Below are 24,884 nucleotides of genomic sequence, written 5' to 3'. Positions count from 1 at the left end.
GCAGGGGGTTGGAACCGGATGAGCTTTAAGGTGCCCTCCGCCCAAACCATTCTATCATTCTTTTAATTGATTGGCTGCAACCAAAGTCAGATCAGATACAAAAGCCATGGCTTTCTAAAGAGGGATGAAGACATTGTGTTAGTGTTAAGTACTTATTCAGCTATATAAAAGTAGTTTCAGTAAAAAGTAAAATGTGCACAGCAGTGTGCTGGGCAATCAGTATAGCATTATGGGAGGTGACGGGCACATTGTTTAGTGTAGGTATGTTGGATATGCCAAGATAGCCTGTCTTACAGATATATATATATAAATATTCTGGGTAACTTGTGTTCTGATTGCAATTAATTGCACCAACTTAAACAGAATAGATCTTTGTTCTAATTGTAAAAATTATTTGTGATCGCTCGAGACAACTATTTGAGTTCAAATTTGTACTGTGACTCGTTACAGCTTTTGTCTGTATGTATGTATGTCTTTGTCCATAGCTATTTTCATGGAAATTGTACTGCTACATTTGCAGGGGAAGGTGTCACATTTGTATTTCAAACCAGAATCTTGGGATTAAACCTAGCAGTGCTCTCTAGTGATAACTCCTATCATATTTTGGGTAGGATATTGGTATTCCTAACTGAAGAAAGACAGGAAGTGAGATGAAGTTCTGCCTGATGTCCTGAGAATATGGGATTGGTAGAAAATAGCTTTTAATACAAGAATCGATGGGAGGCCAATCTGTTAGTCATCAAATGGGTTGTGAACAATGACCTTTATTGCAGTGAAAAAACTGTGAGAAACCAGACTTTGATTATAACTGGTTCTTCAGTCCATCACATAAGTCATTTCAGGGTCTAAATGTGAAACTCGGGAATCTGAGACTAAGGCAAACATTTAACCACCTCAGCAACTTCATTATTTGACTTGGTACTTGAAAGATTGGAGGTCCATATTTTCCCGCAAGTAGGGTTGTCTCTGAGCTGTGGGCAAGAAGCTTCCGAAGTGCTTCGTGCTTTTAAAAATAAAAATGAAAATAATTATTGATCGTAAATTTCCCATCTAGTTTTAAAACCTGTGTTTACTCTCCAAGCAAATTCACTGATATGCCAACATCTATACATAGATCATGTTGACTTTTCCACCCAGCAGTATCCAGCTTCTAGGGTTCAAACCTTCTTCGTAGTTTAAAGGAGTTACCCATCACTGTACAAGATGTTGTCAGACCACTTGTTTTCTGTCCCCAGCTGTCTCTGCAGGCATGACCTGCTAAAAAACTCCAGCTGCTTTTATTTCGGTGGGTCTCAGTGCTTTGCACATTCCCTTTGACTGGACAACTACAATCTGAACCCTTTGATTTAGCTTAGCAGCAAGTGCTCTGGGGATAATTGGAAGAAATGTCCTTGGTATAGACTTATTTTCTTTATTTCCTCTTGTTTTTTTTTTTTTTTTTGCTTTTCAGCAAATGAAAAGATTGAAGACATCAATGGCTGCCCCAAAAATAGGTCTCAAATGGTAAGTAGTGAAGTGGTCTGTTGTTTGTGTGTACGTGGTTGAGAATTGAGAGTGTATGACTTCAATGTCTGAGATGTCTAATAAGAGGTTTTAATCAGTTTTTCACAGTACTGAGAGCAAAGGTGTAACCTGAGGAACATTAATATTGCAATTCTTGCCCTGTTCTCCACAGTAGCTGAATTAGGCCTTATAATTTATTACATACTTACAATCAGCATTGTTCTCACTAAAATTAAGTATTAAAACCAGTATTTTATGTTTCTGAAATATCTCATAATTAAACAGGAATGTATAAAAATATAGAGAGTAGTACTGAAAAAGCAGAATTAGCTTTTGATTTAAAGTTGGGTTAGGAGCTCCTACGTCCTTTGAAAAGAAATAAATTATCAAAATGCACTCCATGAACAAATTTCAAATTGCAAACACTAAGATGTTTACTGGATGCAACTTGGGTTTGTCTGGTAAGTTTTAATTTGTAGAAGAAGTTGGTTGTTATCTTGCTTATATATAACAATTAAAACTGGAGAACCAAAAGTGACTGCAGCAAAATTAAAAGTATGTAGTACCTCATGAATATGTTACTAAAGTTAGGCAGAACTTTACTAGGAATGCAAATAATAAGAAACTGATCCTAGGAGAGGAGTGCTTAACATTTATGATACTTTAAAGAATGTTATTTCCTTCTGTATCTTGAGAAAAAAATCATTTTATGATATCAATTCCAAAATCTCCCCTTTGCCTTGCAAATGCTCACTTTGGGGTACGTGAATATCTGTCCTGAGTGCGAAGCTGTTTTCATGTTGTTCATGTTTATGACTGTTCCCAACTACCCACAACCACTCACATAGTTAAATGAAAGACTGAATACTCATAAGAGTTTGACAGTCAGAAATCACAATGTGTTCTGCTGCTCTGCTTTGGCTTTTTGTTGTTTCTTGGAAGCTATCGATTTTGCTTAAAGTCATCTAAAAGATTTATCACTGCTACTTTTTACTGCTTTGAAAGAAGCTGGTTACTATTCCTGCTTTAGCCACAGCAGCTGTCTAGAGTTTAAATAATTGAGGAAATTTTGACAATTACTATAATTTAGTGTTCCACAAGTGTATCGTAAGAAGAACTGCTTTTCATTCAGGACTGGCGTCTGTAACAAATTCCAGGACATCGTAGCTAAAGGTCACTTAGACCTTAGAGCAGTTTCCAGTGCCTAAAGGGGGTGACAAGAAAGCTGGAGAGGGCCTTTGGACAAGGGCCTGTAGGGACAGGACAAGGGGCAATGGCTTTAGCATGACAGGAGAGATTGAGATGAGACATTAGGAAGAAGCTCTTCCCTGTGAGGGTGCTGAGGCGCTGGCACAGGGTGCCCAGAGAAGCTGTGGCTGCCCCATCCCTGGCAGTGTTCAAGGCCAGGTTGGACACAGGGGCTTGGAGCAACCTGGTCTAGTGGAAGGTGTCCCTGCCCATGGCAGGGGTTGGAACTAGATGAGCTTTAAGGTCCCTTCCAACCCAAACCAGTCTGGGATTCTATGTGCTGCATCAGAAATTGTGAAGAGCACTGGAAAGAAGTGTTTGCTCTGCATTGCCACCTCCTCTGATATTATTCTGGTTCCTCATTGAGGAAGGTGGAGTGAGTGGGACTGTGTCCCCTGGTCATGAGACTTAGTGCATCTGTCATAGCAAGGCATGTCCAGCAGTTCTCACATGAGAAAAAACGAGGATTATGCTTATGGCTTGCTTTTATTAAGTGTGCATACTTACAGAGCTCTTTATCATCTTACAATAAAGATAGTAAAGCAAGAACCTAAGTAATTCATAGAGGTGGTGTTCATACAGTTGCTTGCGGTGTCTAAGGAGACCCTTTTGCAGGTCTTCTGCATTCCAGGAAAAAATGAGTATGTTAGAGTGTTTGTTTAGATGCAGGAGTCTTCATTCTCTGCATTTCCATGCACTTTCCTCTTAGAGCTTACAAGCATTCTCCAGAGTGTGGGAATTGGTGTTTGTGTCTGGTGTTTCTGGTTCAGAGGTGGCAGAGGCAAGGCTGTCCAGTCAGTTCAAACACTGAACCAGGTGAAGTCTGGTCTCTACATTTTCAAATGAATCTGTCAGCTGCAGGTGTCCTTATCTTTATTGTAGTGTCTGTAAGATGAGTAGATTTTTGGGGGGAGACAACGTAAATGAATATTTGACTTTGCTTATTAAATAGAAACACATCAGAGCTCAGAGGGAAGCCTTCCACCATCATCTTTCTCCCTGTGGTCGGTTATCTTTGTTTGATACTGTGAACAAATACACATGTGAGCTGAATTGTGAAGAGCCAGCTCACGTCCAGCCAGATGTATCAGCTTAGAAAGCTGGAGCACATCTGTATCTTCCAAGGCCATTGAAGGGGGTGTGAAAGCGAGTATATTTGCTTTTATGTGGCACAATCCTAAGCCAACAAAGCCCGCCAAACCTCAGTGAGCTCAGCACAGAGCCAGATCAGGTCTCTTTGCATTGTTGTTCCCATTGCTCCATGGTTGGAGAGCATCATACAAATTCGCCCAAATTGAGCATTAGAGACAGCTTGGGTCTGTCAGGCTCAAAGCCAGTGCTAAAAAGCCTTGTCAAATTAAGTTTAGTACTGCAGAACCGTTTGGGACCATCAGTGCTTATCAACCTCATCCCAGTGCCAGGAATGACATGACCAGGACTGCCACTGGCTCTGTGAAAAATCACTTAAGTGAGAACCTATCCCCTGTTGTCGTCTTGTCTGGTTTCTCTGCTTTGGGGAGTATCCCTGTCTTCCTTTGTTCCAGATAAGAGCTGACTGGCTTCTATATAATCTATTCTATGTCTTGTCCTCTGCATAAGACCTGTTTCAGGGTGGTGGTTTTTTCCCAAACCTTTCTATTTTCGTACCGTAGCTATTCCTCTCCACAAAAGCCTGTAATTGGGATGATTAGTTCCAGCTGGCATGTGGAAAATCCTGTGGTTAATAGAGGGTATAGCTGAATGGAGCAGAGCCTCTGGGATCAAGAAGGTTTGGAGACCGTCACCACAACTGCATTTGGATTTTTAGATTTAGAGTAAAGCTTCAGGTAATACTGGCTTAGTTCTTGGTAACTGTGTAAGGAGGGTAAAACAAGACCAGCTTCCACTCCTAGAGGCTTATGAAAAACAGTCTGAGATCAATAAACCTGAATAGGATTATCTGTGCTAATATCATTTAGTTATAGAAAAACAACAGATCTTTTTTTCTTCCTTTCTTTCAATTTACCTCTTGTTTTGGGGATGATATTAGAGCTCAAGATTTGGCATCCTGCAGGATCTGGACTATATAGAAGATACTGTTTAATACCTGCCCTGCTAGGTAGTGTGGATTATCCTTATTGATTTGGGGATCTTTGCGGATGTTACCTATTGAAAAGGGTTCATATCACTTTTATTTGTAAAATGATAAAGTAAACAAAAAATGAGAGTGCTTAAGTGAGCTGTTACGTGCTGTATATTATATATCAAGTCTGGCTGTAATGACAGGCTGTCGAAATCTTGTTTTATAGGGACTGTGTTCTGTCTGTGAGGAAACTTATTGTGTAAAATGCTCAGGCTTGGAAGGAGGTTTCACAGGCAAGGTTTTAGCACAATGTGATAGCTGAGCGTTTTCTTATCTTGTATATTGATATATCTTTTTGCATAGCACGGCAAGGAGAGGGAGGGAGGTGGTTGTGTTACCCATTGTGTGTAACTGATAAATCATAACAGATGAGATAATGGTGGAGATTAGATGATATAAGAAAAAGGTAAAGGATAAGACATTTGAAAAATCAGAGCATGAAAGTGGAGAGTGAGGTGAAGAAAAGAAAGGTCATTATCAGCTAGACTACAAGTGACTGGGGAGAGAGACAAGTAAAGAAAGCTAATGTTGAAGATGTGGACTTGAAGACAGAGACTTGCCAGTGAAGGAGTATATTGGCAGGCACAGGCAAGAGCTGAAGCACAGCTGAAGACGGCACTGGAAGAAAGGATAAAAGAAGTACTAGCAAGGTGTCTTACAGGAGGGGTTTTCCACCTTGAATGTAACAGTAAGAAATACTTAGCGTGGCATTGGAAAGAGATAAGACGTATCTATATACCTGTATATATCTAAGAAAAAATAAGAGAGAAGAGACTAATGAGAAAGTAGATTTATTTTTTCTAAGGTTCAAAATAAAATGAAAGAAATAATGACAGGTGATGATGCTCTGGAAAGAACTAGAATGTTAGGTGTGAACGTCCGGGAAGCGAAGGCTGTGTTACCCTTGCTACCGAAGCCTGAAGGAGTGGGGCGGTAGCAAAGCTGTCAGTGCTGAAGGGAAGAGGATGGGGGGATCTGTAGGAGGGTACACCAGACTCTTTCAGTGTTCCATGCTAGGCTTGGGGAAATTGTGGGACACCCAAAACAAGAATTCAGAGCAACAGAAAGGCATGTAGGCTGAAGCAACACCACAGTTCCCTCCTATAAATAGAGGAGGAAATGACTGGTTTGCATGTGGGTTTGCAGTTGGGGTGTATTATTTTCAAGGATGACCACTTTGTGTATAAAAGCATCTGTTATCAAATAACAAAAAGGAGGTATTTATTTTCTTCGTGTGTTGACCAGAAGTACTTCACAAATCTCTTTCTGATGCAGATAAGATATCAAGCTGAACCAGTAAAATAATACTGCTCAGTCTTTCTACTACTGCTTGTCTTGCAAACATAAAGAATCTGGTACTGCAACTTGGGTCAGAGCCTGCATTTCTTCCCAACGACTTTATGAAAGTCAAGGTGAAGGCTGTGTTCCGTACTCCAGTGATGGCAATTCAATTGTTATTTTAATATATGACTGTATTCTTGTTTTCTGAAAATGAGCTGTTCTGTCATGTATGTGACACCCAGTGTCAAAGAACAGTTTGTATGAATATTCTCCAGCCTGGCAGGGACTCTGGTCTTGAAGTGAGCAGTGCTGGGAGTTTTAATTCAGTTTTTAGAGCCAGGTATACACTTCCCTCCTCAATCATAGAATCATAGAATAGTTAGGGTTGGAAAGGACCTTAAGATCATCTAGTTCCAACCCCCCTGCCGTGAGCAGGGACACCACACACTAAACTATGTCGCCCAAGGCTCTGTCCAACCTGGCCTTAAACGCCTCCAGGGTTGGAGCATTCACAACTTCCTTGGGCAACCTATTCCAGTGCCTCACCACCCTCACTGTGAAGAACTTCTTCCTTATATCTAACCTAAAGTTCCCCTGGTTAAGTTTGAAGCTATTACCCCTTGTCCTACCACTAGCGTCCCTAATGAAGAGTCCCTCCCCAGCATCCTTATAGAGCCCCTTCAGATACTGGAAGGCTGCTGTAAGGTCTCCACGCAGCCTAAAATGTGACCCTTGCCAGCTCCATGATCTGCTCAGTCTTTATTTTGTCGGCAAAAAGAGCATGAGATGTTGAAATCTTCATTACTGTTTGTGCCTATGGCGCGTGCTGTCCATATTTCTGTGTTCTTGTTCCCAAAGAACATTTTAGTTAATTGAAATTATGAAGGTGAACGCTGGTGTGATATAGCCCATATTTCAAGGGTATGGCTGGGGACACATAACTGAGTTGGTTGGCAGGAATAAGACGAGCTGAAACCATCTGCTTCACCCAGGCAGCAAACTATGTGTGCATAATACCCACTAAGTGGGTGGGCTGACGTGTTTTGTACAAATAATTAACACAAAAATGGGAAAGAAAGGAAATACTCTTATTTTTCTCATGGCAAATAATTCTGCCTTTGTTTTTCAAGAGCAGGCATCCACTTTAACCTGCTCCTTTGAAGATTTGGAGCATTTTTAAGCACCCAGCGTTGCAATAGCTGGGTGCAAAAAAACCTTCTGGACTGGTGGGGCTGAGGTCTGGTTGTTCCCCAAAGCAGAGGAGGGCTCTGCTGCCTGGGCATGTTCTGCTAATTCAGCTCCGCTGGAGAGATCAGAAGCATCACAAGCATGTTTTTCCTCTGCAAATTCCTAGCAGAAGATTTTTGGAAGCATACTCCAGTGGTTAAATATAGCCATATCGTTTCAAGTAATCCTACTCCAAGGTTGCTTGGAGCAGTGCAGTAAAGAGAACTTTTCCATCTTCTGGTGAGCCTCCCTCCTACTTTGTCTGGGGGGTTTGTATCTTACTACAGTAGATGCTTAGAAATTGAATCTATTTGAATGTTACTGTAGTTAACAAATGGGCACCTTTAGGCCCTCACCCATGGTACGTTACAGCCGAAGGTTAGCTGGAGGGGAAGATGTCCCAGAGCTGTGCTCAGCTCCTTCAACTGCCTGTGGAGGCACTTGGCCAAATACTGAGTTTAGGAATTCTTGAAGCATTTTCTTTAAGCTCCCTGGGTTTCTGTTGGTCATGTATGAACCTGTGTTGTCATGTAGGCAAGAACAACTTACTACAGAGGTCATCTGTCAGGTTGCTTGTACTTAGGTGTCCTTTTTCCTCACTTCATAATAACTATTGCTTCTTGATAATTCTATTGTATCTTCTTCCTTCCCCCCCAAGTTTCAGACAGTTGTTATTCTCTTACACTTACCATTTGTGTATTGTCATCAGTGAGACAGGCACAGTTTGATCATAGGTTTCTGTGCTGCAGAGCTTGCAATCTAAATAAAACCACAGGCCACCCTCTCACCCCTGCCATTGTCCCACAATAGAAAATAGCATGACAAATGGAGCTAGGCTGGGTTGGGAAAAGCCAGTAAATACATCTCCCTGCCATAAGGCATGATAAAGTGTTGCTGGGCAGATATTTATTTAATTTCTGGAGGGAAAGGCTTCCAAACCCCTACTGCTTGTGGAGATGGGAAATAGGGAAGTATGTATATACTGTTCTGCCCGCTGGGTGGGTGTATGTGGTACATTGCTGATGGCAGGCTGTCTGTCATTCCCATACAGGATCATCTTCATGGTCCCCGATGGTGTACTCTAATTCTTTGTACTGTAGTGATGCAAGAACTTAGACATCATGTTTCTCTGAAAAAGTGTGAGGTTCCATAAGGAGCAACAGAGAAAACATAATTTTTATGGAAAGTGTGGAAGATGTGAGCTTAACTACAAAGCCGAATTAGATTCTATTTGCTCATTTATTTCACTGTTAATGTGAATTATGCCATTTCCAGTACCTATGGTTCTCCCCCCTGTGTGGACTAAATACATGAAGCAGCGGATGCATTACAGGGCCAGGGTCATTCCACATACGCATATGGAGATCTCTTTATCTTCCATTTCTGTACTTACACCTACACCACAGCCTAAAAAAAGAATTGGGTTTTGCTATGGCTGTTACTTATGCAGAATTATTACATAAATATACCTTTTATGCAGTCCTTTGCAAACAGGTTCTTGATACGTTTTGCATAAATGGGGAAAAAACAGGAAATCATGGAAGATGCTAAAGACTGTCTTTACCTTCATGGTGTTTTCTTAGTGAGGCTTTACTAGGTGCAGAGGAGTGTATTAACTTACTCTTGAATTTGGTTCCGTGAGCAAAAATTGTGCTGAGGCTAAATGTTCTATGGAGTCTGTCAGGGGTCAGTTAGGGTTCTTATAGAGGGTGAACGTTATCTGGGCCATTGCTTATGCACTGGAACTGTGTGTGACAATGGTTATTTTAATTAATCAGTCTGCAAAGGTGATAGATATCCAGAAAAATCCATTCTTTTTCCTTTTAAGTAGGATGATTTTTATCTATTTTAACAGTACTATTGTGCTTGTCCGATGCAATTACGCAGGAGGATTTCAGTAGGAGATGTTACCCACTGGGATCCTGGATGTGTAAGGAAGGAGGGGGTACATGTTTTGATGCTTTTCCAGCCACTGGAATCAATCCTTTGGGAACAGGTGAAGCTGTGACCCTCAGACCTTGAGAAATCAGTATGCATGTCAGCCTGGGAACAGGCTGCAGCCATAGCTCCCTTCCCATGGAGCTGTTTTAGGAACCAGCAACTGCCGAGTTCTCTATTGCAAGAGGTCCTTGCAGTGACACAGCCCTGAGGTGACCACTGCTGCTTATCTGCTTTGCTGTATTTGAATGAACAGAACCAGATACTTGACTCGTGCACTGTCATCACCCTTGCACTGAGAATCTGTAATTGGCTGACATTACTTCCAATAAATTTTTGATGGCTAGGTTGATTTCTTGTTATAATTATTCATTTAATGAGTGCAGCAGTGTTAATACAAAACATTTTTTCTGAGCTAAAAGCTGTTTGTCATAACTTTTCAGTGTAGTTCTTGCTACATGAGTTTTGTGAAATTCATTTTCTGTAAATTCACACTAGTGACAAGCAGAGCCTTCAACACTTGAGCTAGTGTTGGAGGACATACAACAGTGCACAAGAGCCAGTGTTTACTGCATTGAGTGCGTTAGCATCAGTCCTTCCTTTTAAGCATTTATGCTCTTTAAAAATATTTTTTCATGTAGAATTCCAGGATGTTATGGGAAGAAGTCCATCTTCACTAGATACCAATCATATTTTACATTTAATCCCAACTGCACGGCACTCAAAACATAACTTTCAGTATGGAAATCCCAGGCAGAAAAGGGGCTCCTGCAAACAACCAGGGATGGTGGAAATGAAGTATTCATGGGACTCACTACCCTCCTCATTATGTGTTTGCTGAGCACAGCTGTGGCTTCTCCCCAACTATTCTTATCTTCACTTATGCAGAAGCAGAGATTTAATGCCAATAATGTACAGTTAGTGTGGTATGTGTAGAATCTGGTCAAGTGTTTATTCAGACCAGCAAAAAAGCCATCTATATCCTGAATGAATGGTTCTCCAGAGGCAGGATACTCAGTTGGTATTTGTTCTGCAAGCTGAACTTGCTGTTGCTTAATTCAGCATAATTTAGGATGTCTCAAGTTTTCAAATGATGCACGAATTATCCACTTGAACTTTACAATTATCTTTAAGGCCTGATCCTGAAAAGCTGATCCAAAAATAATATTTCCAGGTATATTTGTCAATGAAGTTACCCTTTTTTTTTTCTCTCCGCCATAGGAAAGTTTCAGTTTTGACTAAATAAACCTGGAAAGCTGAATTTTAAAATAAATTTAGACAATTTCTACAAGCCCTTCCATCTCCCTCTCCCAGACTAGACAATTTGTACAAACCCTTCCATCTCCCTCTCCCAGACTAGACAATTTCTACAAACCCTTCCATCTCCCTCTCCCAGACCAGATGAGCTTTGGCAGGACCAAAGCATGCACAATACAAGAACGCTCTTTGGGTGCTCTTTGATGCAATTAGAAACCTTGGCCATCATGAATCACATCTTTCTCTGTGGGGCTTGCAGCCCCCATTTCTATTTCTATTAAGCATGTTGTGAGTGAATATTGAATATTTATCCCACTATTTCCTGAGGAAGAGCTGAAGCATAGGAAAGCTAAGGTTTTACCCAGGATTATAGTACAGGGGATGGAAGAGATGAGGCTTAGGCTAGTTCTCTAGCCTTAGGTTAGTGCACAAACTGTCCTTTTCTTTAAAAGCCCAAAGTAATACACTTATAGCAGAGAGAGAATCAACTCTTGGGCGACATGATCTAGTGGAAGATGTCCCTGGCCATGGCAGGGGGTTGGAACTGTGTGATCTTAAGGTCTTTTCCAAGATAAACCATTCTATGATTCTATGTGAAAACAGTGTACTTGTGATAGTAGCTTTTTGTTTCAGTGGCTAGGTGTGTTATAACCTGGCTTTAGAGTATGAATTAACTTCATTCGTCCTTACATTCCATCTGTTTTTTTTTAAGATAGCCACCAAGTTCTGTCAAAATCCTGAAACTTAATTTTGAGAGAGGCTTTTATCCAAATAGTCAGGAGCAGCATGTTATTTTCTTCTAAAAAAGATACATTTTGATTGGATAACTACTAATGAAGATTTATTTTATACACAGCAATAATAGTATTTATACCCTTCTGGGGAAAATGGAATTTGCCTTGGTATTTCTGATGTGTATATATATGGTCAGGAAGTAGTGCAAATGAGACATTATTTGAAGGGAGAACCATCCCTTTCCCAAAATTCCAGCGTTTTAAGGGTTGTCAATATTCATGACTTAAGATTTGAAGCTCTTTCTGAACTTTATGGTATAAAAATGTTGAGTGTAAAAGCTTGATCTGAAAGTACAGGCAAGAAATAGATTTTTGCCTTAAGAAACAGCTTGTGTTGGGCTTTTTCCTTGTTTCCTTGTTTCTGCGTTATATGTGAATTCTGCTGAATATTGCATAAAGGCTTGTGAAACTTGAAAAACTTGCACATGAAATCAATCTTCTTTTTCTCCTTTGGAAACTAATATACTGGACATAACATGGAGCCTCAAGCTAAATGGAGAGCACTGGTTTTAATCTAAGTAGTGGGTTTTCTGGATAAGCTCATAAAAACTCCCCATCTATCACTGTAAAAGCTGGGCGCAGGGGTCTTGCATCATAACTTCCAATGGTTTCTAAGTGAGGGAACCTGTGGTAAGTTTAATACTAATTTTTGGTTGGAGAAAAGCATTTTTTATCTGTCACAAGAGCAGGACTAGTGATAGTTTACCCCCTGTGTTTGACTTGGCAGAGTTGGACCGGCAGCTTTGGCTGTAGACAGTTTCCAAGTTCAAGTCTTTGTCTGATACAGTCAATGTTCAGCATGTATTGGTGCCTCCCCATGGGTCTCCATTTACAGGACGGGGATATTTATTTTGGGGTTTCTTTTTGTTTCTTACATTCCCTATTCTGTTCATACAGGCCTGGGCATGTTTTCTTTCTAGCACTGACAAGAATAGAAATTGAAGTTGCTACTTTATGATAAGAGCAAAAATTTGCATGGGTCTTATGGCTTGTGTTGTCAGAAATGCATTAATTGTTGTAGGGTACTTTTGGGAATAGAGGGAAATCTGAGAAATACCTGGGAAAGTTACAGTGAAATAAGCATTAAATGAAAGTATTCTGATCCATACATAGGAAATCAGTAAGGCAGTTAAATTTGTGTCAATCTGTAGAAGCTAGGAAGGGACAAGGAATGTGCAGGTCTGGTGGAAATGAAACTCAACAATGTGTAGTGATGTCCTTTACAAAAGAACTTAGAAATCAGTAAATATGTGTGACCTTTTAATCCTGCTTTCCAGCAAGAGGCTGATGGCCTTCCTGTTGTAACAAAGCAACTGCTTCTGGTCTGGTGTTTGAAAGTTAGGCATGTGCAAACCTTAGCCAGGATGCCTTCTGCTTCCACTGGCCAGGTAGAAAATGCTGCCTAGAGATTTGTGCTAAGAGGAAGTTTTGAGGTAGCTGACTGAAACATGCCTTTTGCCTCTGTGAATAAGAGATTGGAGTTGTGACACTCAATATTGTATGTTGAATTCTGTGGGAGTTCATTTTTTTCGTATCATCTCCTCATTATAAGAAAGGAGCGGGAGCCCCTAGAGAAGGGCAGCCTTTGGGTATGTGCTCAGCTGTCCTAGCCTGGCATTTAAGGACATTGCAGAAGGAATACACATCATACAGGGTTTGTGCCTGACACTGTGTTTTGAGAGTTGTCTACACCTCAAATGGCTTATTATGTAGCAGTTCAAGATGGCAAATTCATTTGATGCTTTTGGCCAGGAAGTATAACTAGGCAAGGCTCAGATTTGGACACTCTTGGTCATGTGTCAGAGGGAGATAATCATTGTGGATGTCTGTCCTTGGCTTTCCTTGTCCTTTTGCACAGCTTTCCTCTATTTTGTGTAGGCAGAAAATGAGAGCATCCAACTGCCATCTTTCCTGTTTTGCTTTTGCTCTGTTAAATGTTTCTGGCAAAGCAAATGAAAAATCAGAATTGTCAGCCAAAACCTGATTGTTGCTCACAGTGAAAAAAAAAAATATACACTCCCGTTTGGCAAATCCAGTCTTTTTGCATCTACTTGAAGGGCTTAAGTGATACATAGACTTGGCCAAGAAAGGACCCATACATAGAGTGTCAGTGATGATTTGCTGCTGAATACTGTAATTTCAAGGATGCAGCTTTAGTGTGTTGGAATTCACAGTGGTGCAGGGTCAACTAGGTCCTTACTCAGCTGAGATCTATCCAGGAGCTTCAACTCTGTCCTAGGTACACTTGTCTAAATGGTCTGACTGCCATGCTACCACTTCATACTAGCTTGCTATCTCCAACCCGCTGTGCACTTTCTCCATAAAACCATTATTTGCAGATTATAAATAGTTATGTTAGTACAGCAGGGGCTACAGACAAAATCCTTTCTTGGAGCTTTTATAGGTGAAATGAATTGAATGATACGCTGTTGGAAATGCTTCTTTTTAAATAAACAACATGATTTCTAATGCATTAGAATAATTCAACCAAGCTTAGGGTTCTTCACTAAGGCCAGTGGCCACAAAATAGTATTCACACCTATTTGACATATGAAGGTTTCAGTAGCTTTATTTCATTTTTACAGTAGGAAAAATCAGTGATTGCTTTCCTCACACATCCCAACGTCATTTGCATTCTTAGCACTTTGGAGGGTTAGAAGACAGCTCCCTGCTTGAGCATTTTGCTGCTTACAAGACACCAGAGTGCCAAGTGAGCATAAGCCCTTTTCCACTGGAGCTGGATTGAAGTCACAAATCACTTTTATGTAAGCCACCAGCCAGTCATTGTGTGGGAAGCGCCTTCAGTTCCTACCAGAGGTTTCATTTGCAAGCCTCTGTTATTACCACTTTTTTCATTATGCATAGGTTTAAGTACTGAAATAGGATATTTTCCTTTTTTCTGTAATGTTTTGACTCCTATGAGTTCTTGACTGTAATGCACCATAGGTTTTTGACAGTACATGTCCATTACTCTATTCCCTTCCCGCTCCCCCCTCACTCCCCTCAATTCTTTTTCCATACCAGTATAGCACCAAAAAGCCCCTGTTTCTCACAGCCTTTACTTAGGTATCACTACTGGTGTGGCCAAGTAGCCCATCTGCCCTTCTATATGGCAGCGAGGTCCAGGTCACTCAAATCATGGTCCACATACACACCTCAAGCATTAGTGCTCTGATGGGGGGCCATCCCTTAGTCTGGGCATGGCTGAAATGCTCAGTAAAACCCAAGGCTTTGTCCCAGGGAAGAAGTGGTAGGGATTTCAAAGGGGGCTGCTTGAATCTGGATCAGATCTGCAATGAGCATGAGATTAGGATGTCAGCAAGGGCTACTGTGTGGCACCAAGAATGAGGGTACAGATGAGGAACTTGCTATCCAGAAATAAATCCTAATCCTGTGATCACTCTGTCCTGAAGGAGAGGTTGAGCAAATATGAGGAACCTAGGAAAAGAAGCAAAGGAGGACTGAAAGAGCCAGTTTGAGTTTCTAGAACTGCAAACCTGGACTGGAGATGAGGTCTTTACTCGCTAACCTAAAGAATCGTCCTTAGTAGGAGAGGAGACATCTACCCACAGCTGTGGAAGACTTGCAATGTTCTTGCAGCTTGTTAAGTGCAGGTAGCAGAACTAGACTGATGCTTTTATGTGGTGTTTATTCTTGCAAAGGTGAACTTTGGCTTTCTGGCAGAGTCCCAAACACCTCAATCAAAGAACCGTGTTGAAAACTTGAGAGGGTTGTTGAGCACTGAGGAAGGAAAAGGGTAGAGATTGACTGTCGTATCATCTTGAGCTGTGGGTAAATGAATCTTTGAACTGCCCCCTGCTAGAGTCTTTAAGGTCTGAATATGACAGGAGATGTGTTCTTTGGTATCTGTCTGGGTTTGGAAGTATATGGTATATATATCTCAAAGTATAATGAAGTTGGTAAAAGTTTTGAGTATATCAGTGTTTATAATTGTTGAAATCGCAGTTAGGTGATGCTAGGAAATTTTTTGTTTCCCTGCTAGAAGACAATGCTTTTATTGTTAAATTTATAGACAGTAAATCATAGAATCATAGAATGGTTTGGGTTTGAAAAGACCTTAAGATATCTAGTTTCAACCTGTGCAAGTACCATGAGAGAAATCCATGCTGCAGGTTTTCTGTCAGCTTCCCTTGTACTTTACTACTTTGACAAGGATGGAAAGTGCAGGTCAGGGCTGGGAGCTAAGAGGGAAGCTGCATCTTTCACATTCCCTTTTGATGTCTCCAAACTTTACGGAAGAAAGGTGGTTCATTGAGAGCAAGTGTGGGGCTTGCTGTCTGTCTCCTTCCCTATCTATGAAGTAGAAGCAGTATTTGATTGTGATGTTTTTGGAATTAACAAACTAATGTTTCCCAGATGTTCAGACGTGGAGACCCTATTTTGTCACTTACTGATTATCATGATGAAATAAAAAATTGCTTAATGGTATTATCCGAAAGTCTTCTGTGCAACCACACATGAAACATGGTATCTCTCAAAATGTTGTTCCTTGCAGCCTCTTGAGGTGTCTCAATTTAGGCTTTTGCATAAAATCATAGGATAATGTGGGTTGGAAGCTCATCTAGTCCGAGCCCCCTGCAATGAGCAGGGACATCTTCATCTTGATCAGGTTGCCCAGAACTACAACAGCGCTTTGGTTGGGGCAGGGGGAGCAGCAGGCATCTGTCTGCATCTTCTGAAGATGACAACAGAGCTTTGGTGGTAGCTTGGTGGGAAACTAAGTGTGAAGCTACTGCAAGAACTCTACTGCAATGCTGAGGTACAGTGGGGAAAAAATGCCTAACTGCTCCAACCGTTCTGGAGTTCACCTGGTTAGATAGTGTCTGAGTCCTGTCTGTATATAGCAGCTGTAGTCACCAACAGTCAGACCTGTTGTGCAGTATCACAGAATCATGGAATGGTTAGCGTTGGAAAGGTCCTTAAAGCTTATCCAGTTCCGACACCCTGCCACGGACAGGGGTGCCTCGCACTAGACCATGTTGCTGAAGCCCCGCCTAACCTGGCCTTGAACACTGCAAGGGATGGGGCATTAACCACTTCTTCGGGCAACCAGGAGACCTTACCTGGTCAAAATGAATTTGATCCCATGCGATTTAGTACCATTGTACCATGTCTCTGAAGGGCAGGATTTGCCCCACAGCGAGCAAGCAGTTGTCTGTCATTTCCGACATGCAGCAAATGTCACGAGTGGACGTGTTTTGAATTCCAGCTGGGGTTTCCTGTTACAGATTTTGTATTTGACTGCTTTTGTGAGCTGTGGAAACTTCTGCCAGCTGTCAACTGAAGAGCAAGTGGCAATCTGCCTTCTCAAGCAAATGCAGCCTCCAGGTTTATTTTCGGTTTCGTGTTTGTTATGCTTACTGTAGGTTGAAAATCCTGGCATAACATCCTTGACCCTTAGTAAGACATGTAGTGATCGTCTGCTGTGGTTAGAGTATTAACTAACTTGCTTTATGGAAGTGCAAGTAACAGAAAGTCCCGACCCATGTGATAATCAATTTAGTAACCGAGGAGGTTTCACATTATGGTCTCCACAGAATGAGCAAAGGGACTTTTGATGTGGTACAAAGACTGGGCGCAATAAAGGGTGGCGGGCAGTGAAAGTATTGCAGTTATTACAATGCATTTTCTCTTTGTCTCTCTCTTATTTCTTGTTTATTTGTTCTTGAACAGATTGAAAACATAGATGCATGCCTGAGTTTCTTGGCTGCGAAGGGAATTAACATCCAGGGGCTGTCAGCAGAAGGTGAGTCAATCAGTGGCTTAAAATTTCAGTTTTAAATGAGAAACCTGAATTACTGCTTGTGATTGCAGCCAGAACATGGAATGTCATGGGAGATTAGTGTGGATAATTTAAATTTTTGGCAGTCCTTACTTCCCCCCCCCCCATCTCAGTATGGAAGGTGAGTAAAATACATATCTAATTTCCACACAGCTGACTTGTAAAAATAATCAGTGAGACTGTATTGGAATTCAGTCACTTCTTTGTTTCTTTCTGTTAAAAATCCCAGAAATTTCTAATCTGAGTTCTGTAATGGGCTCAGGACAGAATAATGTAATTATATTCTTTTTAAATTTTACAGAGTGTAGATTTTATGTTTTACAGATATTTAAAGTGAACTGCTGGCAGTTGTTTGCCTTTTGAGAAAAACATGATTTACTCATTCTTCAGTTATTCTCTTACCTGAAGAAGTATCCTTCATTGCCTTTATGGGCAGAGGCATGTTTTCTTCCTCTGAAGGAATCCTGTGGTTCAAACAAGGAAGGCAAGCAATGTGTAGGTGTGGTGGGCTCACTCCTAGCATGATGGGGGAGAGAATAGGAAGAGAAAAAGTGAGACAACACATGAGTTAAGATGGTTTAATGAATGAAGGAAAGAGGATTAAAACCAAACCAAGTGATGCAAAGGCAATCACTCACCATGTCCCACAAGTAGGCACTACACCAGTATTGCTCAGCAGTAGCTGAAACACTGGTTCCTTATCAACACTGATCTGAAACTCACTTTCCCTTATCAATGGTAGATGTGTATCAAATGTATGCCAGATAACCACTGGGAATGAACTTTATGGTGAAACCATCATGTCCACAGGTTTTACATATGTACATTACATTAAAAAAAACAAAAAAACCCTTTTATTAAATTACTGTATTATTATATAATATGCATTTCTATTTAATAAAATTGATAGATTTAAAAGTTATTAAATATTACAATTTAAAATTGCATTTTGACAATTCAGAAAATGGCTTCAAGAATTCCTTGCTGTCCTTCAAAGAAAGCCTCCTACCTTATCCTAGTCTGTGAGATCTTACAAGCCACTTCAAAAAAGTGTATTTGAAGTGTATTTTCACTAATTTTGAGGTGGTTTTGTAAGCTTGGAAAGCAAAGTAGCAGATATTTAGTGCATGTTGTTCTAACTTGAATATACCACAACTAGTAGTAAAGGAGGAGGCTGAATGTTAACTGTGTTTTTCAGTGTTGTGTCCTTAAGCTGGGTTAGAACACCAATAACAAATATTTTCCTCCAAAAAGAGCTTTAATATGGACACCCCAACTACTGCCTGTATTCTATGCCTCGATAATTCAGTTAGAATTAGAAGGATTCTCATGTCAAGGAAAGAAAGTATGAGCTAAAACTTTTAACAGCAGAAAGTTTGATAACCAGGAAATTATTAAAAAGAAAAAACAACTGGGTCTGCTGTAAAATCCAGTAATAAATTTCACATTATTTACCTGACCTGATATGATGCAAAATCTAAAAATCCCAGAATATTAGTTGGTGAGAGAACTGTCTGGGTGTGCAAAGTTAAGTGTAGCATTGTTCACACTGGATTAGGGACAGCATGATGAATAGTCACTGTTCTGCCACCAACTCAGAAGGCAGACTCAGCAGGATATATCCCATGGCTTAGCTGAATTTGTCTGTCTTCCTTTCTTTTACACTGTCTAGGAATTAACATATTAAATCATCCAGAAGCTAAGAACATACCAGTAATGTTTACTGCCAACATAGGAACGAGAACATTTGCTGACTCTACCACTAACATCGAGGAAAAAGAATGACAGCTAGAGTGGGGAGAGAACGAGCAGATTTTGTAAAATGTGAAGTCTTGAATTCAACAATCAATTCAATTTCTGTTCTTAGTCGCTCCTTAACTTGCTGAGGAAGGGGGGGGAAACTGAACGAGAGAGAACACGGAATCACTGAAAATGAAGAGTGCTGTAATCAAACACACCAGTGTTTCTGCACAACTTGCCAAGACCTGCTAGGTCAACTGCAGATTGTTTACTTCACTGGCAGCTCCTCATCTAGGAGGAGGGAGAAGATTGTGATTACTTCCAAATGGGAATAAACATTGAAGTCTCTCTTGGGTCGCTTGAGAATGTGTATTTTTCACTAGCGTAGTTTTAGCATGGAGGGAAGTGAATGATTCAAAATTGGAATTTGGACAACTCCTAAATGTTGAAATAATTTGGGACTTCATGTGTCTTCTCCTTCCAATGTTACAAACCACTGCTTTGATATGTGCGTGCCACTTTAGACATAGTCTTTTTATTTTTTCTGGATTTATGCAGTGAAGATGCTATGGATCTGCAGTTACTGATGATGACCATACTATGCTACAGACAGGGCCTCTTCCTCAGCAACATAGAGCCAAAAAGTCATTCCCTTCTTCAGGATTTTAAATCTTCATTTGTAGTTACTAAGGAAAACTATGGGGATGCTGGAAAATTCTCGTTTTGCTGCAGTTTTTTTGTTGCTTTGAGCTGTCTCTCCAAACCCATGCTCCTAAACTTATTTCCACACTGAGGTGGGTTTTAGACTATGGGAATTGCAGTTGCCCAGCTAAGCTTGCCTCCCTTTGCACAACCCCTTCTCACTGTCAAAGGTTTTGAAGGTTTGAAGGAGAACACAAATGTGCAGTAGAAACTCAAACTGATGTCATAGGTAGGCAGTTGCACTTCTGGGTAACGGATTAGCTGGATAACAACCAGCAGAACAAATCATGAAACCATGAAGTGATGAATTAAAATGTCTCGCTAGACTTTGGAACAACACGATTCAGTGTAGACTTTTGCCTCTGAAATTACATTTCCGCTCCTGTAGGAAATTGTTTTCTTGTAGGAAAGGTGAATTTCAATGTACACACTCTGCAGTATTGCAGTTCCTCCATTTTAGGTCCTTTAGGTCCTTCCCAGTGTCAGGGTGGAGTTTTTGTTTCTGCAGCACAGCTATCCCACAGTGTTATTTTAGGCATACCTGGGCAGGACACTTCCTATGCTGCCAGCTTTTGATGATGCCATATTGAGTACAGTTATCTATAGTCTTCAAGTAATTGCTCTTTAATTATTAAAACGTGCCTGCAGATCTAGTGTGTGGTGTGGGAATTAATTCCTTCATGCATTTTCCTTCCTTAAGCTAAGGAATATGCAGTGATTCTTATTTTGTACTCCTGCTAGCCAGTTTGGCTAACCAGTCTGGTCTATGTAAACTAGTTCTGGGTTTTTTTAGTCTCATGTGCTTTACAGAATCAGATATAAAATAAGTTTTAAAGAAGGAGATGTGAACAAGCTTGACTAAGTAACAATAATAGACTCTTTTTCTTCTTCATTGGTTTGCTTTGATCTGTGTTCTGTACACAGTGAGTAGTTTATGATTTACAGGAAATTAGTTCACAAGTATTAGAGGAATCAGATAACATTTCTCTCGTAGTCTATCCAGCAGAGCTTTTTTTACCTTTTCTTTGTCCTGAGCTGATTTATCTTTTTATCCCCAATTTCCAGCAAGTCTGGTGTATCTTTGTGAAGACAGAGAAAGATGATGGGCAAGCTGCAGTGGTGGAAGTTGTAGGGGAAACAAGCAGCAATGGATTGATTCCAGGATGGAAATTTCCAGAGTAGATTTGTGGGGATTCTCCAATAAACCAAATTCCAGTTTCCTCTCAAATGTTGAGAGTGTTTTTTTCCAATATACATGACAGTCATTTTGGGCTCCAGATTTTAAATGAGTGGGTGACATGCTTATCCTTATCCAAGTTAATATGCAGAGTTAAGCTGAGGCATGGACTGGAAGGGACTTGAAGCAGGAAGCAGTTGAGACTGTCCCGGTAGGCATAGCGCAGTGAGGTTGAAGTACTTTGAAATACTCTTTTTGTACAAAGTGCAGGCTCCAACTGAATTACCTCAGTCTATCTTTAAGATAAGAAGAACAGAATTACCTCTCAAAGTCCTGTTTGAAGTATTTTGCTTAAAATCCAGAGGGAAAGACACTGCTTCTTTTGAAACTTGTTTTTTCTTTTGATTATTCACCTCAGAAAAATGTCAAAAGCAGGTTGCTCTTCTGACAAATATAGCAGCAGATAAACAGCCATAGAGAGCAACAGGTTTTAGGTGGGTTATTGTTAAAATCACCTCTCACTTCACATGGAAATCAGGTCCTCATTTCCAGTTGCATATAGTTTAAATGTGCAGACCCATGGTAGTTTCTTTTATCTTCTGGCCTGTATTTGTGCAGTTAAACTTCCCAGTGCCTCTGTGTCTGTTTATTTATGCTTCTGCCTGGGATTAAGTGCTACTTTCCTTACAGTTCCCATGAGTTCTTTGCTGAAGATAAGGAGAATGGGTTTTTTTACCGTGCTTTGCTGTCTTTTGTGTATGTTTTACTTTATTACGTACTTCCATCCCTAGCTAACCACAGGCAGATTAGAAGAAGGAACCTGCCTGACTTATATGCTGGTGGCAGGGGCAGAAGGCTGAGTTTGAGGCATGACACTGTATGGAAGTGGGTCTGGGTAATGACCAGGACCACCTAGATATGGTGTAGGAGTCTCTGGGGAGATGGGCATGAGCCAAAACAAAATTAAGGAAGGAAGGAAGTATACATTAGGTGAGTGTCTGGGAAGAAAAGGTACGCTTGAGGCATGGCTCAGCAAGGACACCAAAGCTGGAAGCTGGTATAGAGAGCAGAGTAAAATTTTTGTCCTGAGCCTGAGATTTCAAGTGTAAAGGGCTTGGGGTTAAGAAGAGAAGCTCGTTACACAGCAAAGATGAGCAAAGTGAGCAGAATTGTGGCTGCGAGAGCAAATAAAGGATAGAGCAGGGCCCATCACAAAGTCAGAGCAACCTTTCAGCCAGAACTGAGGAAAGAAATTGAAATACTGGTTCTCACCTTTGTGCTTGGCCACTGGCCACTTGCGTGTGTCCTTTTCTTTCCCTTTTGCACTAATACCTGGAGAGACATTTAAAAGCAAAGGGCAGCAGTAAGTTTTATTGATTTGAGTGGTCTATATAGTGCATGGAATAGTTCCACTGTTTGATGCAGCACTTTGAATTAACTGTTTAATTTAGGAATTTAAACATGCTAAATAGTTAAATCAATATTAAGGTTGTCTGCAAGCCTGAATTGTTGCTCTTGCATATTAATTTAGATAAAGCAGTTAACTGCATGTTCTGATACATGTCTTTTATATTTCTATTTGGTTTTACATTCCCGCATTTGATATTGCATAGAAGAACGGGATGACTTTTAGGAACTGAATGTTTATTCATTCACCGTCAAACTATCTTTAAGGTACCTAGGGTGTCTATTTGGTACCATTGGGTATCCATTCTTTATTGGCTTGTGATAGTATCAAACAGGTAATTATCTGGTTTAATACAGCTACTTCAGCCTATGGTCATACTTCCTAGTGCAAAAGTTTTATCAGATTTTCATCATGGAAACAATTAGTCTGATACTCCAGAAATTATATAATACTGTGTGATAACTGAGTAGTTTCTCCTCTTTATGCAAATTTAGGAGTGAGAAATCATGTACAGTATGCTACTGGTTAATATACTTGATGTTGGGAAGGGGTTGGATTTTTAGTTACTTCAGTTAAAAGGAGCTGTTTAAAGGAGCTATTTTTAAGCATACTGGTGTTAATGCAGAGACTACAGCAGAAATGTGAGACATTGTGCGCTCACCACAGCGGGGGTTAGTTACTTATTTGTAGTTGATGTTTGCTGGTAATCAGCTGTAATGCTGATCAGATGAGCAGAAAGCCTGTCATATCCTAAAGGAACTTGGTTCAGGCAGCATTATGAGGAGCGCAGTGGCTGACCTGCTGTACGGTCATGAGTGGTGGCTGATGAGTGACTTCTGAACATTGCCTTACAGAAATCAGGAATGGGAATCTAAAGGCCATCTTGGGCCTTTTCTTCAGTTTATCTCGATACAAGCAACAGCAACAGCAGCCACAGAAACAGCAAGCACAACACCATCCATCCCAGCAAGCAGGGCCTCCATCCCAGTGCCAGGTTGGGGTACCGCAGCAGCAGGTCCCACCATCACTCCAGACTCCGTGCCAACAGACCCCACAAGCTGCGCCGCACCAGTTCAAAGCACAACCAGAAATGCAGTCCAGGTGGGGAAATTGCCTTTAAATTGGTTTTTTTGTTTGGGTTTTTTTAATTGGCTTTTTGTTGTTTGTTTGTTTGTTTGTTTTTTCCTTTTTAAAGATCTTCTAAAGCCAAAGAAACTTCTTTCTTCAGTTCGACTCAAGTGCTGGAAATTGAATACTGGGCAGCAGCTGACTTCGTACCTTTGGAAATCAAACCAGATGTGCTTAAATATGTTCTCTGTGCTGGAAATAGGCAAACCAGTGGGTGTAAAATACCTACTAGACCAAGTCACCACAGTATTTTATCAGTATTCCTTTTGCTTCTTTTTACTAGCAAAGCACATATATCATTGGCATTATGGAATATAGACTTTGGGCATCTGAAAGCCAACTTTGGCTCTCAGTTCACAAGAATTTCAGTTCTCACTAAGAAGTGGAAGGCGCCAGCAGTGGTAAAAGAAATGGAGCTCATCACGGTTGGTGAAAGTCAAAATCAAATCTAGCCTTATTGGTCAAAAATAATCTGCTGCTGGCTTACATGAAAATCATTTTCATAATGTTGTTGCTCCTAGATCAGAATACAGATAAATAGAGGGGATCTTTGTCCCTTGAATGTCTTTAATCGTAGGGGTGCTCTTTCCAGGTTAGAATAAAAGAAGTTTATGAAGGCAGTACCACTGTGAATGCATGTACTGCTTATCTGACCCTTCCACTGCTAAGAGAGTGACGGTTTTAGTGGGGAGAAGTGGGGAGCATTAAAGGCTAAAGCCATATGTGCACAATTGCTAAATCATAAAGGCTTTTTTAAAAAAAAAAATCTCAAATTAAGGCTTGTGTTAAAATAACTTATACTAAGGTGAACACCAGCTTAAGTGCTGCTTTATGAGGGATATAAACAGTTTAAATAAAGCCTTCCAAGTGAGACTACTCAGAGCTTATTTGGGTTTTCTTTATATCTGTCTTCATGAATTAGGCTCATTTTGGGCGTAAACATTATTTTCATATAATTGAAAAACCTAGTGTTGCTATAGTATGTATAAACTTGTGCAGGAAATAATTGCAGTAAAACAAAGATGTATTTAAACATTCCTGCAAATTTTCTATCAAAAATATGCAGAGATGTATGGGACCATTTGAATATTGCTTTGATATTTTCAGTCCATTGTGCGGATTGTGCTGGGTTTTGTATTGAAAAATATCTAACTTGAAGATCTTAAATGTCTTAGTATATACTAAAGTTAAATGGCTCAGATTCTGCAGAAAATACATATAATGAAAGACTGAGAAGGAAGAGAGTGATGAAGTTGGGGGTTGCATGCAAAATTGCATGTTCATTAATCTATAAAAATTAATTCATTTCAGATTGGAGGAGTTTTGACCTGAAGTTATACTTAGGCAAGAAGCGCTTTTTTTATCCTGTGAAATCCATAAAACCTTTGTCCTCCCTACAACTGGTTACTAAGTTCAGTGACTTAAAAAGGAAAAAAAGGGAACTTTCCTTGTTCAATGTTATCTTCCGCTTTTTCTTTCCTGTCACAGTGCATCTCCCAGGGACTCATCTCAAAGCAAAATCATCCGATTCACTCTTGGTCAGAAAAAGTCCTCTA

The 24,884-nt window shown here is 40.4% G+C and overlaps 1 protein-coding gene across 1 annotated transcript in view; it reads left to right on the top strand.

Annotated features, from left to right (window-relative positions):
• Window positions 1-1,450: 1,450 nt before the first annotated feature.
• LOC104404530 (neuron navigator 2-like) overlaps window positions 1,451-24,884 on the top strand; it is a gene marked incomplete at its 5' end in the record, with an annotated part of 53,464 nt that continues 30,030 nt past the window's right edge. Inside the window, 3 exons of the mRNA XM_010012981.1 lie at window positions 1,451-1,503; window positions 17,065-17,137; window positions 23,055-23,301. Coding sequence (XP_010011283.1) covers window positions 1,451-1,503; window positions 17,065-17,137; window positions 23,055-23,301 — 373 coding nt within the window. The remainder of the gene's footprint in view (window positions 1,504-17,064; window positions 17,138-23,054; window positions 23,302-24,884) is intronic.

Source organism: Nestor notabilis, unplaced genomic scaffold (assembly GCF_000696875.1).
Source record: "Nestor notabilis isolate BGI_N333 unplaced genomic scaffold, ASM69687v1 scaffold14814, whole genome shotgun sequence".
NCBI lineage: Eukaryota > Metazoa > Chordata > Aves > Psittaciformes > Psittacidae > Nestor > Nestor notabilis.
The sequence above is the reverse complement of the archived record's forward strand: the minus strand, read 5'-3'. Positions and strand labels throughout refer to the sequence as shown.